We start from the raw sequence: 15,766 nt of genomic DNA, 5'->3' as shown, positions 1-15,766 counted from the left end.
TGCGCTTACCGTCTTACGGTACCGTGACGGTCATAATAACCGGATACACCGTACAAGTACCTACGCGGCACTACAAGTACAGCATATGGTTTCTCAAAGACCGTGTTTTTTTTCCCACGGTTAAGTACGGTACATCGTTCACCGTTATTGTTTCTTACACAGCTCCTTATGTATGGACACTAACGTATTGCTTTATTGTATATGATGGTGCCGTATACGGTTTGCGACCTACTGCAAGTTTGCAACCTACTCCGTTCGATGGACTTCGATGGACACAGATTGTACAACTGGATTAATACCGCGCTCTATCAGAACAGAATGAATTTTCCCTCTGATGCGCCGGTCTGGTTCAATACAACTACGACTTGTCTCAAATCTTCTGGGGGATCTACAATGTTATCATATTAATTTTACGACTGAAAAATGGATTTATTTCAGACTGAAAAATTCCGTTGATTAATAAAATTTTTACTCAGATCAGCCGTAATGCACTTTGGTACTGTTATGCAATATGCAGCATACTTAAGTTTCAGTCCAACTTTTATTAAGTGACAACCTTTAATTACTGTCGTTGCGGTAAGCCAACTTGCCGAATATCCCGCTATCAAAAACGGACTGTCGGCCAGGTGTGTTGATACAAGCTGTTGGGTGAATGCGAAAATTTTTTTATGTAAAGCGTAACTGCACTTACGTAATCTTTACTGATGGAAATCCAGTGGAAACTGTCTTAATTTCTTGCGAAGCAATGTGAAAGCGATCCACTTGTACACCTCCACTTTCATACTGAGCTCTCATAATTACTTGGAATACATATGAAGTTCCGGGTCGGAAGGGTTCCAAATTGTGAATAACTAAGCTCGCGGAATCCAGATGCAAAATAGGCTCTAGCCACAGTCAAACTGCATCGGTTAAACTGCCATCCAAATCAAGGTGCACTAAATTACTTGGAAAAAGGCATCAATTTCATTGATTTCAGTCAAAACTGAAATAAACGAAGTAACTGGTCTATCCGGTAAGATTTCGAAGGCCTTACTGGAAATGGGCGGACATTATATCTGTAGGCTGTAGCCACCCAAATACTACTGAACAAAGGCGCAAACGCTACTCAATATTGCTAATTTACTAGAGGATCAGCGCTTTAGGTCTCCGTCGACCGAAACGAAGTCAGAAGTCTATTGTACGAGACAAGAGTTAACTGTTCACCGTCGCTATTTCCCTGTTGCAGAGCCGACAAATAATATCGGCGCACAGTGTTAACGATACGCTTTTAGCGTATTTCTTGGGCGATGAGCGAGCGGCGAGCGCCGTATTTTCATCACATTCACAATTTCACACTGCGATGCTGAGTGAGCTTACTATGTCTCCCGTGCTCTCTGTGACTGATTACTGATTTCGTTGCTAAAATTTGGATATTGCCAAAAAAACGGTTTAAATGTTAAATCGTTTGGCGTGCGCGCCTCATAAGGCAACAGAGCAGCATGGTACGTATTAGAGAGAAAAACACTACGTCATGATTTAATTTAATCGTAGTCAGAGCAGCAGGTGGCCTATTTCCGGCTAAGTTGACAGTCTATGTAACGTGGGGTTTCAAGTCTGGCTGAATCACAAGTCAAAAGATTAGAACACGAGGATACGCGCAGTCGACCGACAGTGAATTTGTTCAGCGAGACCAACCGACAGCCACGCATATGAGCAGATTTTTTTTACATAACAGCCACCCCGTGAAAGGAAGGTACAGTATCATTCCCATTTTGTGCGTGGCACCGGAGACAGTCATCGGTAGATGCTTGCCACTTGCCAGTCGCTTGCGCTATGTGCATGGTTGTCGCCTTGTCGGTTGGTCGAACTGTTTAATTTACTGTCGGTTCGACTGCGCGCACCTCGTCCTCGTGTTTTAGAGCCGCTTTGTTTTCTGCCTGTTTTCTCTGAAGTTTTGATTCAAAGAAAATCACCTACAGAACAATACATTTTGCTCAATAATTTATTAAGCCTCCATGCCGGAGAATTGCTTCCGAGAGGCGAGAGTTATAGCCACGGTAAACAGTTAGCTACTGTAGTTCACCCTCGTACTAATAGTGCTAAACCAGATGCGCAACGAATACACGGCTACACGGTTATGTATAATGAAACTATGCTTCCTTAGAACTGAGTGCACGTACCACTGCTGCTTTCTATCACTTGAGGACAATTACGGTGTTCCGATTCACAACGTAAGGTCCCAGATTGATCCCATGTTCGCAACTGGTTCGAAATTTCGGATAGTTTTCCCTCCATTTGCGTCCAATACAATCTGCAAAAAAACAATCTAAAAATGCGTTTGGTAATTTGGTTACGAGTGCTTGCTAGCTGCAGCTGTATGGCAATCCAGAATGTAAAAATGGAAGTACAAAACTGAAAATTGTACTGTATTTTACCCTAGTAGTATACGGTTGCAGTATCTCAGCTGAGCCTTTTACACATAGAACCATCTGTAAATCTGTCTGCTGTGTGTGTTTTCAATATTTTGTATACTTCGATTTCGCCCGTAAATTGCGTAACCATAACCTCAAAGTACTGGTACGGTAATAAGTTAAATTGGTAATGGTACGGTAACAAGCTCAATGTACGTACAGTAATAACTGACATCAATTTAATAGAAAGAATGCGCCGAGTCAGAACGCGGACTTACATCGTGCAGCAGCGACTTACATCGAAGCGAGAAACAGGCGTACCAAGTCCCGATTGGCTGGGCTTCGATGTACGTCGCTTCTTGCTCGATGTCTGTCGGGGGGCGTCCACGAAAACCGTTACGAAGATAGGCGTACCTTGTAACGGGTCTAAGCGACGCCCAGCTACTTACAAACTTCGCGTTTCTGCGATTTTCATTGGTCGGTCAGCATTTTGAGTTAGATCGAGGCTGCCCACCGCCAATAGTAAAATTCGAAGCCACGTGATTTTTTTCCCCGTACTTAAAGTCAGCATCTGATTTATCGCGATGCGAAGACTAGTTTTCTTGCCTTCCTTAGAAACTTTTGCTCTAAACTTGTTAAATATAAGTATTTATAATAATTTTTTTTAAGTAGATGTAGGTTTAACTTATTAGGTCCTAGTGCAGGAAAGCCTACATTCTGGGATCCCAGAATATTAGTGGCGAATATTGCTGCTTGGCTTAGATGCGTTCCTTCTCCCTGATCACATCAGAATGTCTTAATTATCTTTTAACACTGGCTTGATTATCGCCAGGAGTATTATGAATTAATTAAGAAAGGCCACAAGGTTTTAGAATCCATGTGGCTTTCTGTGTGATTTGTAATATTCTTCACACTGATTGCCGTCGAATCGCAGGGAACCCTGCTTGCTGGCTACCCAGCCGTGGGTACTGCTTTTTGTGTTTTCTGCTGAATTTAACTTAACGCTCAACTGCCAGTTATACTGCTGGACAGCCCTGTACGCAGTTCGGTAAGCAAATACTAACTTTTTATAAATTAAATTTATGTAGTCTAGTATGAGTCTATGAGTCGGTCGGATTTTTTTCTGCATTTTCTGACTGAACCTGACATGAAGTTATGTTGCACTGTGTAGCAGCGCTGCGGGTTCCCGCTTGATCTGGCTACCCAGAAGCGTTCTTAAATCTAATTGTAAAACTTTACTTCTTATTCTTAATTATTTTAAGTTTTCATGTTGCAATTTGTTTGGGTGCTTTTCAACAGGTTGTACTTATAGAACTGTTTACGGTGAAAAGATGATAATGATGTGGTAAAACTTTGAAAACACGTTGTCAGTGCAGTTTTTTATCGAAGTCTGTGCGTCATGGCTGTTTGTGCGCACGCGGTCAGGTTTATCCCGTACATACTTACACGCAAGCTGTGCAAAAAGGCGCAGTTTTGCCTACTTTGTATGTAAGTGCTTGGTGAAATTCGATGTAAGTAAGTGCGCGATGCGCCTATGCGCAATTGGTAAAATGTCAGTCTCGTCGTGGTGTTTTTCTGTTAAGGGAAGTGGCCCGGTACACGGTGTCAAATTTGTGTACGTACACGAAAACTTTCGCCTTCGCGCACCCCTAACACTTTTCTGATTTGTTACGTGTATATGACATTCACAGATGATTTGTATACACAGGCGCAAGATCCGGTTATAGAGAGTTATGGCTGTAAAAGAATTTCGGAAAGTTTAAATGCATTCAGGTGTGCCAAAAGTCTTATTACGAACCGATCATCTTTAAACTTTGCATATTTATATAAATCCACGTATGTATGTATGAAGTTCGCTTTTACACCGATCAAAGTTGCACCATTTTTTGCAAATTTTAAATGATATTTAAAAATTTTAAAACTTTTTCTGATATTCGCCTTTTCTTTCTTAGGTTGCGTAAGCCGTTTGGGAATAACTCTGGACGCAACCTAAGAAAGAAAAAACCAAGGGCAGTTTCAAAAATCAAACAAATATTAGCAAACCTATGGAGACTAAAAATCCTAACCACTAAGAGAAAACTAAGAAACCTTGGGGAAACCTAAGGAAGTATAAGGAACCACAAGAAAACTACGGAAAAATCAAAATGATAAGAAACCGATTAACTAAACCACGTTCAGGTCCGGAACGTAGTTCCCCGTCCGGTGCGAAACTGATTTTTATTCTTTTTATTTGATTGTGCAAAGTCGAAATTCAAGTTCTGGCGCGATCAGAAATGCACCCAGTACCTAGCGCATTCTGGTTCTCTTCGCAGGCACCTGAGTAGCAGGTTGACTTGTGTTTTCCCGAATCCTACTGGATCGGATCCAGTAGGATTCGGGAAACACAAGTCAACCTGCTACTCAGTTATACCATTCAAGTCGTATGTAACACGAACACTAACGCAGGCGGGCAAACAGCATGGATTTACAGATTTTTATCTCGGAGTCAAAACCTATAATTCTATTAGGCTCACTCGCCACGCGGCACTTTAAGTGACTGTTCTGTAAGATACAGAGCCGGAGGTTCTGTAACGTTTTGACCCCACCCCTCACCGCTGATTGGACGCTCGAGGTTGAAGTGTTCTGTATCTAAAAGGAACTCTCCTGGCTCCGTTACGATACAGAACTCGCATTTCTCACCAGAAGTGCAGGTCGATCTCACCAAGTGTATGCAATAACAAAATATTTTCCCTTGCCAGTTGACACCCTTGAACCCGAACATCTTTTTAGTTTTCTGGTTTTTACCTGGTTTCTAATTGTCTTTGTCTAACTTTCTTTAAATCACTAACGCCTGGCCCAACGCGTTCCGCGCTCTGGGCAACCACAGTCTTCGGATGATACAGTGCCTTTTAACATACAAGTCTATGAGTGATACGTCCTGTTTTAAGTTCACTACTAGCGCTGATTGTTCCAGTTTGACATCACCGGATCCGCAATAAAACGTTACACTAGCTAAAAGAAAAATAAACAACGCCTGTATCGATCTATTTGTGAATAATCAATTTGTGATGTGAGTGTGAAACTCGCTGTACGCTGAAAGTTTCGACCACATAACTGGAAAATTTTGAGTTGTGGTCTCGCTGCTCTGTAACGCTCTGTAAGACCTGGTCCCGAATTCAAAGCGAATCTCGTTGCGATACAGCAACTCCACCTCGCGAGGTGGCTTCGCGTACCGTATCTGTAGGCGTTGCCACTGCATACAGCCGCCTCGTGCGGTTGAGCAACCGTACCATAGCGAGATTCGCTTCGAATTCGAAACAAGGCCTAAGATTAAGCGCTGTGCCATTGGTAGATTCACTTTTACAGAACTCCCGGCTCTAGGTATCTTAAAGAACGCATTTAAAGTGCGTTTCGAGTAGTACTATTGTACTCGTGTGTTCAAGTTATGATGTCGGCTGCTACTTTTTCCTCGTTGTTTCCAAATTAAGTGAATACGAACTTGCAAGAGATGCCCGTTTATCACGGTATAACAGTAATAGTTTGTCTGTACAGTAATACCTGTGACTTTGAGCACTCTCTAACGGGGCTGCCCTCTTGTGGCCGCGCCCGTTCGCCCCCTGGGGCAGCTTCAGTGCGCAAAACCACTGGGGGCAGTGGTTCTGCGCCGCTCTTCTGTACATTGAACGGGCATCTACATTAAACGAAAAGTATGGAACCGCACGTGTTCAATGTACGCAGGTTTTACTGTAACTGCATTTGTATAGGCTGCATTTATTAGTGAATTACCACTGTAAGGCCGAGCTCTGTATGTCAGAATTTCAGAAGTGGGTTGCCAAAAAAGTTAAATTTAATTTCTCGCATATGAAATCATTTACGCGCGTCGAAATAGAATGGCCTTGTCTACGTATTTGGCCGCAGTGTTCTGCAGTGCGTCCAGATAACCTTTATCTACAGTATTTTGCTGCAGTATGATCGTACTCGTACACTGTATCAAATTTAGAGCCCATAAACAGTATACAGTACTGTACTGCCGTATACAGCATACTGTACGGCACAACAGTACGTAACCGTAGTGAAAGTTGGTACAGTAACGAAAGTGCCGTACGTAACCGTAAGCCAAAAACACGCTTTTACAATGGGCTTGCCGTATACGGTAGTGCCGTATACGGTATACGGTACGGTCAATCCAGTTATTTGTGCCGTAACCGTACCGTACCAGTAGGAGCCGTAAGCGGAAACCGTACGTAGCCGTACAGAAATTTGCTACTGTTTGGGGGCTCTAAGGCGGCATCCATAAATTACGTCACGCAAGTTGGGGGAGGGGGGAGGTCCTGAAAGCGTTACTGTTGTTACAAAGGGGGAGGGGGGTATTCAAAATTTTGTTACGATTCTGACGTCATCGTGCTATATCTATGGAGGGGTTCTTAATTTGTTACGTAGCGCTCAGGGGAGGGGATCTGAGTTTGTTAGCACGGGTGACATAGGGGGAGGGGGGTATCAAAATGTCGAATTTTTGCGTTACGTAATTTATGGATGCCGCCTGATCAAATTTAGCACAATACTAGCACAGAACACACAATCATGACCATCTAACTACAGTAACATTAGCTAGAAATACCCGGTGGACTGCACCATGGCGCTTATCGGTCGACCATTTTTGTGACGCCGCGCTGTGCTTTTGGACCTGTTTGTACCCTTGTGATGTTTCTGGGTTTTTGATAACAAAGTCCTTAAACCCAGTCTGTTCTTGCGCATGTTCTGTAGCCCGTTAGGGGCAATTAACATACGGTAATAAACTTACGGAATGAACGCCGGTGAAATGAAGGCCGGCGCTTCTTCATCCGGAATGAAGGGCGTTGGTTCTTCGTACTGTAGTACCCTCAGAGCCGGAGATTCCACTTCATCGACGTTAAGTGTAATTCTTTCGCCCCCTTCAATCCAAGGTGTAGCTGGATCTGTTACGACTTTAAACCATCCCTATCAATAAGGGCAAGACTCCAGGAACACTAGATTCCGTACCTATCTGGCGTTTTTGACTTTACTCACCTTTCAAACCTGTTTCTAATTACTCCCAATTTCAGACACTTTAAAGCTACGCGATCACTTACTCGGTCGATATTCCAGAAGGTTTTGTTCCCGGAAAGCGAGGAAATCGTAACGTTTACTGTGACCATATAACTTCCTAATGGAAGTCTTTGTTCCCCTCGGTTGATGAAGCGGATTGATTTGTTATTTTTTTTCCATACATAGGATCCAAGATCAACTGCGTTATCTTGGCTTGGCAGAGAGGGTTCTCCAGATATATTATACAACTGCCATGAATAAAGTGCTGCATAATGCAAACACTCCCTCGATAAGGAAATTTTAGATTCGAATGTAAACTGTTCATAGTAATAAATCTTCAAACCAATTGTGGGATCCCAACCACCATTTACAATTTCCACCGTAGGAAAACAGGTGTTTTTGTTTGTTTGTATTGTCACAGGAATGGAAGATTGCGCTGTTCTACGCCCACGATTGTAGATTGTGGCCGTTGCAATGTAGTCTCCAGGCACATTGTAAAAATGGTAATAAAGATAAACACTGCCTTCTTCAAAATGACTAATTTGTGCTGAACTTCTGGTAGCATTAAACACGTATTCGGTCAGCTTGACAGTCTTGTTTGTAGACTGGAAAGGCAGAGCTTGAAAAATCATTTTATCCCCCATATCCAGTGTCACTTTCGGATAATCACCGAGACTGCCGCAGGCAACAGAGTAGGCAATATATTCTCCAACCGTCGCGAAACGATGAGATGATATTACACTGCACTTTTCTGCGGTGACTACAACAAAACACAACTGTTTTTTAAGTGCCTGGCTTGCCTGCCCAGTGCCCATGCAGCATCCCTAATAATACAGTACGAGTATACGAGTACTGAACATTGTTTTCCGTCAGGCCTGCACACTGTTGCAGGACCTATACACTATAATAAAAACAGAAAGTGAGACTTTCTGTATAAGAGTGTATACGGCTTGTTTCTTGCACGGTCTATGGGGAAATCTGTAACCAAAATGTTACACCCCTGTGATTGGCACAAGTTAGGGGTGTGGTTTACGGTATGCCAGTTAATACGGGCATACTGCATAGTCAGCATAGCTGTCGCTAGAATGTGGTTGGGCTAATAGCCTAATAATTATAGAAGTATTCCATGTGGTTTGTATCCAGTTCCCGTTTATCCCGATTATTTCCCTTTCCCATCCAGGCCTGACGGAGCTATTTCCGTAGGAAATGTCACTTTAGTGTTTTTCACTGGACGGCAGTGTAGTTCAGACAGCAGTGTAGCTATGATTAATTTTCTAAGCTTGGTCGACCATTCACTCAGCTAACGATTTTGCGCTCTGGGCAGTGGTGGTAGCTCGGTCAGTGACTAGATTAACGATTCTGCGCACTGGACAGGGACAGGAGTTGGTGACCTTGGTCATAAAATCACCTTGTGATTCTGTGCACTCGGACAGTGGCAGTGATAGCCTGAATCTGGATATACGTTTCCAGTCTTTCCTGGATAGTCGTACTTCTTATCACCGAATAGCGTTAAAAACAGATCAACACTTACTGTATTTGACGATGAATACAGTGCTTGCAGCTTAATTTGCCTGAACTACAGAGATAGGGCCATGTGGTAGCTGTAAATTCACACTACTCAAGTGATTAACCGGGACGCCTTTATAGTTCAGCTATAGACTATAGTACATATTTTAAATATTTGAAACTGCGGCTCTTTAAAAGTTTGAGGAGTGGTAAAAAAAACTCAAAAAAATATAAAAAAAAGAAAAAATAAAATGTCCGAAAATCTTCGCTTTACTAAATGAAACCATTCAATATTCTCAACCAAGCAAATAGTACCTCTAGCATTCAAAGTGCGTTAGCATTTTGAATGCCGTGTTGAAGGTTATACGGTTAGCGTATGAATGTAAGCAGTGCCATAGCCAGTCACTCACCGATTTGACATCTCTTTCCAACAAACGGCTTCTTGCACTGGCAGTTAAATGTGCCATATTTTGGCAAATTTTCGCAGCTACCAAGTTGCTTGCAAGTTTCAGGGCGGCAAAACTTAATTCCCGTTGAACAGTTGATCGACATGTAAGATTGTGCACATTGACACCTGAAACCACCAAACCTGTTCTTGCACTGCCCCTGTTGCAGACAAAGGCTCTGGTTGCGCGAGCATTCATTTATGTCTTCTCCACAAACAGTTCCTGTGAAGGTTGATAAGCAAACACATTTATAAAGTCGCTGGTCGTCATCAGTAACAACACAAGTACCACCGTTCAAACATGGGTTCGGAATGCACGTTTTTACAGGAGTTTCACATCTTAAGCCAGTATGTGTCACAGGGCATCGACATTTCGGATCACCGTAAATTAGATAGCAGTATCCATCGTTCAAACAATAGTTTGAGATACAGGCATTATGGGCTTTTTCGCAGACTGATCCCTTCCATCGTGGCAAGCAAGCGCAGTGGAATCCGGGCCGGGACGCAGTGTTAACACATGTTCCGCCATTCCGGCAAGGATTCACAGAGCAATCCACTATAAGCTGCTCACACCGGGGACCCATATATTTGGGATCACAATTGCATACAGAGCCCCCCTGTCGCCTAACCACACATCGTCCGTGGGCGCACTTGTTGTATTCACAAGTATCTTTCTCATATTCACAACATGGCCCCATATGAGTATTATCACAGTTGCAATAAAATCCTGTTGCACTGTTCGCACAAACCGTGTTAATTGGGCATGATATTCCGGTACAGTTAGTCGAACACTGCAAATAGACATTATTCCACTGATAACCAGAAGCGCACAAGCATTTATATCCTAAAGGCAAATTTAGGCAAATGCCGTTGCAGGGAGAATGGGAGCAAAAATCCTTTGCTGCACAAGATTTTTTCAAAGATTTGCTGAACACCTGGGCGTCAATAAGCGTTTGCACGTGCTGCAGTGTTGGGATCTGCGAGTCGCCACAAAGCTCACTAGGCTCGTATAGCTGATGCAACTGATTGCACGTTGGCAATGCACCGTAAGAAGAGCGAAAAGATTTCTCTGCAAAATAAATGATTGTCTAAAAAGGGAGATCAGGCATATTAAACTAAAACAAACTCAAGTGATTAAAAAAATATTAACCAGGATCCCGTCACAGGAATCCTGTGACAGGATGTAAAATTGTAAACAAATTCAGACAACTTTCATATTTTGCAATTTGCAGGAAAATAGAGCAACATTGGAATTTATTTTCAGGGTGTAAAATTTACTTTCATCTGCAATGGCCATGGGTGGGGCCAAAATTTAAAAGGAAACACCTGTGCTTTACAGTTTACACTTTACACCGTGCTGTGTGTACTTTTTCAAATATACTATAGTCCAGGAGCAATGTACCGCACAGTCCGCACCATACGTTGTAGCGCTATTGAACAATCTGTGCGAGGCCAGCTTGACTTTACTCACTCAAAATTTCATCTGTGCTACTAGAGTGACTTATGGTAATCATTTATAATATTGTTCACCGTTTCTAGACATGATACGGTTCACATTTACTATTTTCTAAAGAAATTTGCTTTTCCTTTCTTTCTTTCTTTCTTTCTTTCTTCTTCTTTTGTGTACCTGGTCATTATTTTAGTTTTTTCTAGCAATTTTTTTCGAACACACATAAGTATTCACAGTTCTTCCGCCTGCGAAACGGGTTGATAGCAATAGACGTTTCATCTTGTTTATGCCGAGATAGATCGGTACGCGTGTGTTATTTCGATCCTGTAATGGTTGGAAAATCGCTAAAAAACTCAAACCAAAGAGCAGGCACCTACCCACTTCTGCTGGGAAAGGTAGGCGAAGAGTAAGCTTTAACATCTCCAGAAACGGTGAACATTCATTTCCAATAGCGAGTAACACAGATAAAAATTTTCAACGAGTGCTTATAATTATTAAAGTCAAACTGGCCTCGTACAGATTTTGGATAGCACCATCATAACGTATAGCACCATCATAACGGTATAGCGTATGATGAAGATAAACTGCCCGCAGTCATAAAACCGTAGGCTATAGCACAGTGTAGAATCTTATTTAAAGTTGTTCTGGCCACCATCAATGGCCATGGCAGATGAAAATTTATAGAAGTATGCTTACCAATGTTTCTCTACTTTCCTGCAAAATAAAAATTTTTTTTGAATTGACATCCTGTGACGGGGCCCGGTAATCACAGTAAAATCTGACCTGCGGTTTGCGTTTAAGGGAAGTGGCCCGGTACATGTGCATATATAACGTTATTTTAGAAAAGCACATTAGCAGCACATTAGTTACGGCTTAAATAATGCATGGAACTAATGGAAGTACCTTTATTAGGTCTGTCCATCCACACGTTGAGCAGCGTCATCTCGTTAATCTCTATTGCCGCAAATGGCTTAGTCAATAAGCTATCCGTTCCAAGATAAAACTTGTTACGCCCCGTAACGCCATAGTTTGGGATGGGGTCCCTGGCCAAACAACTGCCTGAATCTGCACAAGAGATACCGTCGACGGCGGCTGATGTCTGAAGTAGCCCAAAGCGATTTCGGCCGCCAATATGGACAACGTGCCACATTCCGGGACTTCCGCTGTTCGGACCACATGTGCACCACCAGCTAATTGCTCGGAAGCCTAAGAAATGCCGATTTTTGGTCTCAGAACGTGAAAAAAGATATGCGAATTGCGAGTATAGTCTGCCTGGTGCCTACGGTACTGTACATGGCACTACATGCAAATTTTAGACAGAAGAAACAAATAAAACGGAAGACCGTTATTAAAGATCTGGTCTGCCATATGCATTCCGTTTTTGAAAAATATCTGCATCTAAAAATATATACACCGTTTTTGGAAAATATCGGACCCAGAAACGTGGGTCACGTTGTAAATAAACAGGTTAAACAAAAAGGGACATCAACTTTTTATCGTTGCACTTACTGTGCTATGCTGCGACAAGGCAAGCATTGCGCGACGCCGACAAGGCAGCGCTAAATGAAATCCTATAGAAGTAGTCATAATTAGGTTTGCTTTTCTTATTTACAAAGGATGTTCCAAAAATAAATTCCTTGTCTTATATCTTCCGCTCTGAACGCATTCAGCTAAATTTACCCATATTATTACATACGCTCTTCATACGTACAATATATTTAAAAACAACAAAAAGAATTTGGAATGTACCACATTTTTCGATGTACATACGTGTATGTTGAGTTTTGTTTCCTTAAAAAGTAAACAAGAAAGCTAGCAACGGCAAACTGCAGACGGTAATTTATCTTGTAACGGTTAATCAACGGCAAAGGCTTTGTGAACGACATTTTTCGACGGTAAATCGAAGCGGCAAAGGTTTTGACGGCGGCAAATGGGAAGGCAAAGGTACAGTTGTAAAAGGCAAAGTGAAACGGGAAAGGCAAATGGGCGGCAAAGGCCAAGTAGGCCGACCCCGAGAACTCCCACGGGCCACGATACAGAATGAATGTTTTCTTAAACCGTATTTCGGCCAAAATGTACTGTGGCCGAAGTGAATGGCGCCCGAAAAACGACCACGTTGGCCGAAATGAACGTGGCCGAAATGAAAACGGTCGAAGTGATCGGTAGCCTTGGCTACGGCCACAACCGTAATATAATTTCACACCGTAAGAGTTGAAAATCTATGTGCCGTGGGAAGACGGAAACAGAAAGCCTGTAGATAAAATCGGAAATGACAATACCACTGCCGCAGGCTAGAAACGTGCAAAAGAATTTATCAGGCAGCGGCTTTCTACCCAAATACAACTCCAAGGCGGTCTGTATGCTGAGTGCTACTGTAATTCCGATCAGGATAGTATAGAGGAATTGTTTTGCTATGGCTTTGTTTTGTTTGGTGCTTTCGACCTGGTGCTTAATTTGTATTTGTACCGGGTCTAACCTATCTGCAATGTTTTGTGTTAAAACATCTGCAATGTTTTGTGTGTTATTATGACCAAATTTAGATTTCACAACCTACACCAGATTTTGTAATAACTTTGTCATACTTTCTGGAAAAAGTAAAAAAACTCACCGCATTGTATTTCCAGTTCATTCGTAGCTGAATTCACCATAAGCCCTAAACCGGCAACATTTGCAGAATCGAAGATTCGGTGCTTGGTTGAAATGATGTACGTCGGTTTCGAAGGTTTGGCATTTAGTTTGTATTGGATTGTAACAGTAAATCCAAATTCAGCTTCGTCCAAATCAATCAGCCAAACAGGAGGCTGGTGTATCTGGCCAAATTGGTCAGTCCCGTCTAAGACAAGGCCACCTTTAAAAGGCTGTCCAAAAGTGTTGGCACTTTTTTCTGCTCCATGAGGAAATGCAATAGTAATATTGTGTGTGGCGGACTTCGATTCGTTCAAGCTGGAGATTGTGTCAAGAGAAAAATGCACCACCTGCAACTTCGATTCCGAAACTGCAACCAAAACAATATTTAAAGATTATGATACTCGTAACTCTGCAACGGTAGAAGCGATAACTCTGCAACGTATATCATGCAGTTTCTACAAGAAACTAGCATCCTCCAGATACGAATTAATAAAACTATACGTCGGTTCTAAAAGTAAGTGTTTCGTTATTTAGAAATATTAGAATAGTGCTGTTTGTTGTGCCCTCAGTTGTATCCGGTTGCATGGTATTGGTCAACCGTTCGCACTTGTGCGAAAGAGGAAGAAAGTCCCCTCCCACCAAAAATGGTGCGAAGACGCTCTTCACACATGTTTTAAGAAAAAAGTGCGAAAGCCGCTCACACTTTTTGTTCGATGTGAAAGCTCCCTTAGAACATTCTGCGCTCACACTTATTAAAACTTTTCGTCTTCGCAAAGTGCGAAGGCCTTCGCACTTGAAGTGTGGCCGTAGCATTACTGTCTACTTCTTGGCCTCAAAGATTGCTACGAGTACTTCTACGGATCTTGTTGTACGGATTTTAAGCGCATAAATTATGACAGTCCTTCTGGAGCGGAGTTTGGTGTGAGCGGTCCTACGGTACGGTCCTACGGTACGGAGTTTGGTGTGAGCGGTACGGTCATCGGCCGTTTAAATAATAAATTCCTACGCTGTGTATATAAAACACAGCAGATTTTTAGTTACGGTATACCATGATGAAAACTTTTAAGATTTTTTGAACATTCTCAGGGCAAAACAACATCTTCATCAGCTAAGCTGCGCGCGAAGATCTCCCCAAATTCAAGTAATCCGAGCACAAATTATCGACTGCGCCACATCGAAAATACTTTATTGGCAAAGTTTCTGAAATAACGAACAAAAAAATGTCTACTTACTTTGTACTAGAAATAATATTTGCTATCCTAACGGATTGACATGTTCACCCGTAAAATTTGGGCTACATTCGCCCCTGCTAGTGGTAACCAGTTGACGCGTGCCCCGCCCTCTTACTGAAAACTGGTGCACAAGGAGGCGTGCCCACAATTTATGGAATTTTTAAGGCGCAGACGGAATTGGGCTCAATCAGCATGGGCAAATTTCGCCTACCCTGTTACGCTTTGGACCTTGCTACGGCCCTTGGTTAAACTATTCAAACAGCTGGTCGTGCCAAATTCTTTACTTTTTTGTCCTGATGGACAGAGCAGGTTAAAGTCTCGTATTCAATCCATTATCGTACCTCTCCGGCGTCCAACAGGCGTAAAAAAACAACAATGGCGAATTGTTAACAAAATGTAGACAAAACCAACATTTGCACTATGCATTTTTGATGCGCACTCGCAACGTAGCTCAAAATGGCTGGCTATGCATGTACATGTACAAAAGCATGGCTGGCTTGCAGTACAAATTGCAGACTGTCACAGTATTATGACATTCGCCTGCTGGATTTTTAATACGTCGTTTTATTGGGTGTTGTGCGCAAGAGAAAGCACAAAACCGTAGTAATATACTTATATAATAAATATATAAAGAAATCTGATATATAACAAATCTTCTAAAACTGTGGCAGTCATCTAGTACACAATAGTACTACTCGAAACGCACTTTAAACTGTGTTCTGTAAGATACAGAGCCGGAAGTTCTGTAACTTTTGATACCACCCCTTACCGCTGATTGGACGTCTGAGTTAAAGTGTTCTGTATCTAAAAGGAACTCTCCTAGCTCCGCTACGATACAGAACTCGCATTTCTTGCTAGGTCAAATTTATTTTTTGATGTGGATGCACAGTCCGCTGTACGTCAAAAGTCCTATTTTTAATTTTCCAGATTTGAGGGTGTAACTAACGGGAATTTAATTGTTTCTATCGAATCAACATTCCAGTTCTGCTTTGTTCACTGTTTTTAGGCTGCCTCCGACTGTGCATGTTTGATGTTTGAATTTGTATCGATGGCAACAGGCAACTTCTTGCCA

General features: G+C 42.2%; 1 protein-coding gene across 10 annotated transcripts in view; it reads right to left on the bottom strand.

Moving 5' to 3' along the window:
* The window catches only part of LOC129586976 (uncharacterized), a 73,166-nt gene extending 57,836 nt beyond the window's left edge, over positions 1 to 15,330 (bottom strand). For 4 of the 10 annotated variants that reach the window (XM_055480542.1, XM_055480544.1, XM_055480546.1 and 1 more), the window contains exons 1-8: positions 15,036 to 15,330; positions 13,443 to 13,829; positions 11,738 to 12,040; positions 9,350 to 10,453; positions 7,478 to 8,193; positions 7,171 to 7,346; positions 2,160 to 2,290; positions 692 to 884 (exon numbers count right to left, since the gene is read on the bottom strand). In XM_055480542.1, the coding sequence (XP_055336517.1) occupies positions 692 to 884; positions 2,160 to 2,290; positions 7,171 to 7,346; positions 7,478 to 8,193; positions 9,350 to 10,453; positions 11,738 to 12,040; positions 13,443 to 13,829; positions 15,036 to 15,120 (3,095 nt within the window). In that variant the 5' untranslated portion in view covers positions 15,121 to 15,330. Of the gene's footprint in view, positions 1 to 691; positions 900 to 2,159; positions 2,291 to 2,414; positions 2,545 to 7,170; positions 7,347 to 7,477; positions 8,194 to 9,349; positions 10,454 to 11,737; positions 12,041 to 12,343; positions 12,406 to 13,442; positions 13,830 to 15,035 lie in introns of those variants that run through there. The other 6 variants (XM_055480547.1, XM_055480545.1, XM_055480548.1 and 3 more) reach the window with 6 other exon arrangements.
* Between the last annotated feature and the right edge of the window lie 436 nt (positions 15,331 to 15,766).

This window comes from Paramacrobiotus metropolitanus, unplaced genomic scaffold (genome assembly GCF_019649055.1).
Source record: "Paramacrobiotus metropolitanus isolate TYO unplaced genomic scaffold, Prichtersi_v1.0 Parri_scaffold0000022, whole genome shotgun sequence".
Classification (NCBI taxonomy): domain Eukaryota; kingdom Metazoa; phylum Tardigrada; class Eutardigrada; order Parachela; family Macrobiotidae; genus Paramacrobiotus; species Paramacrobiotus metropolitanus.
Note: the sequence above shows the minus strand (reverse complement) of the source record. Positions and strands in the feature narration are given on the sequence as shown.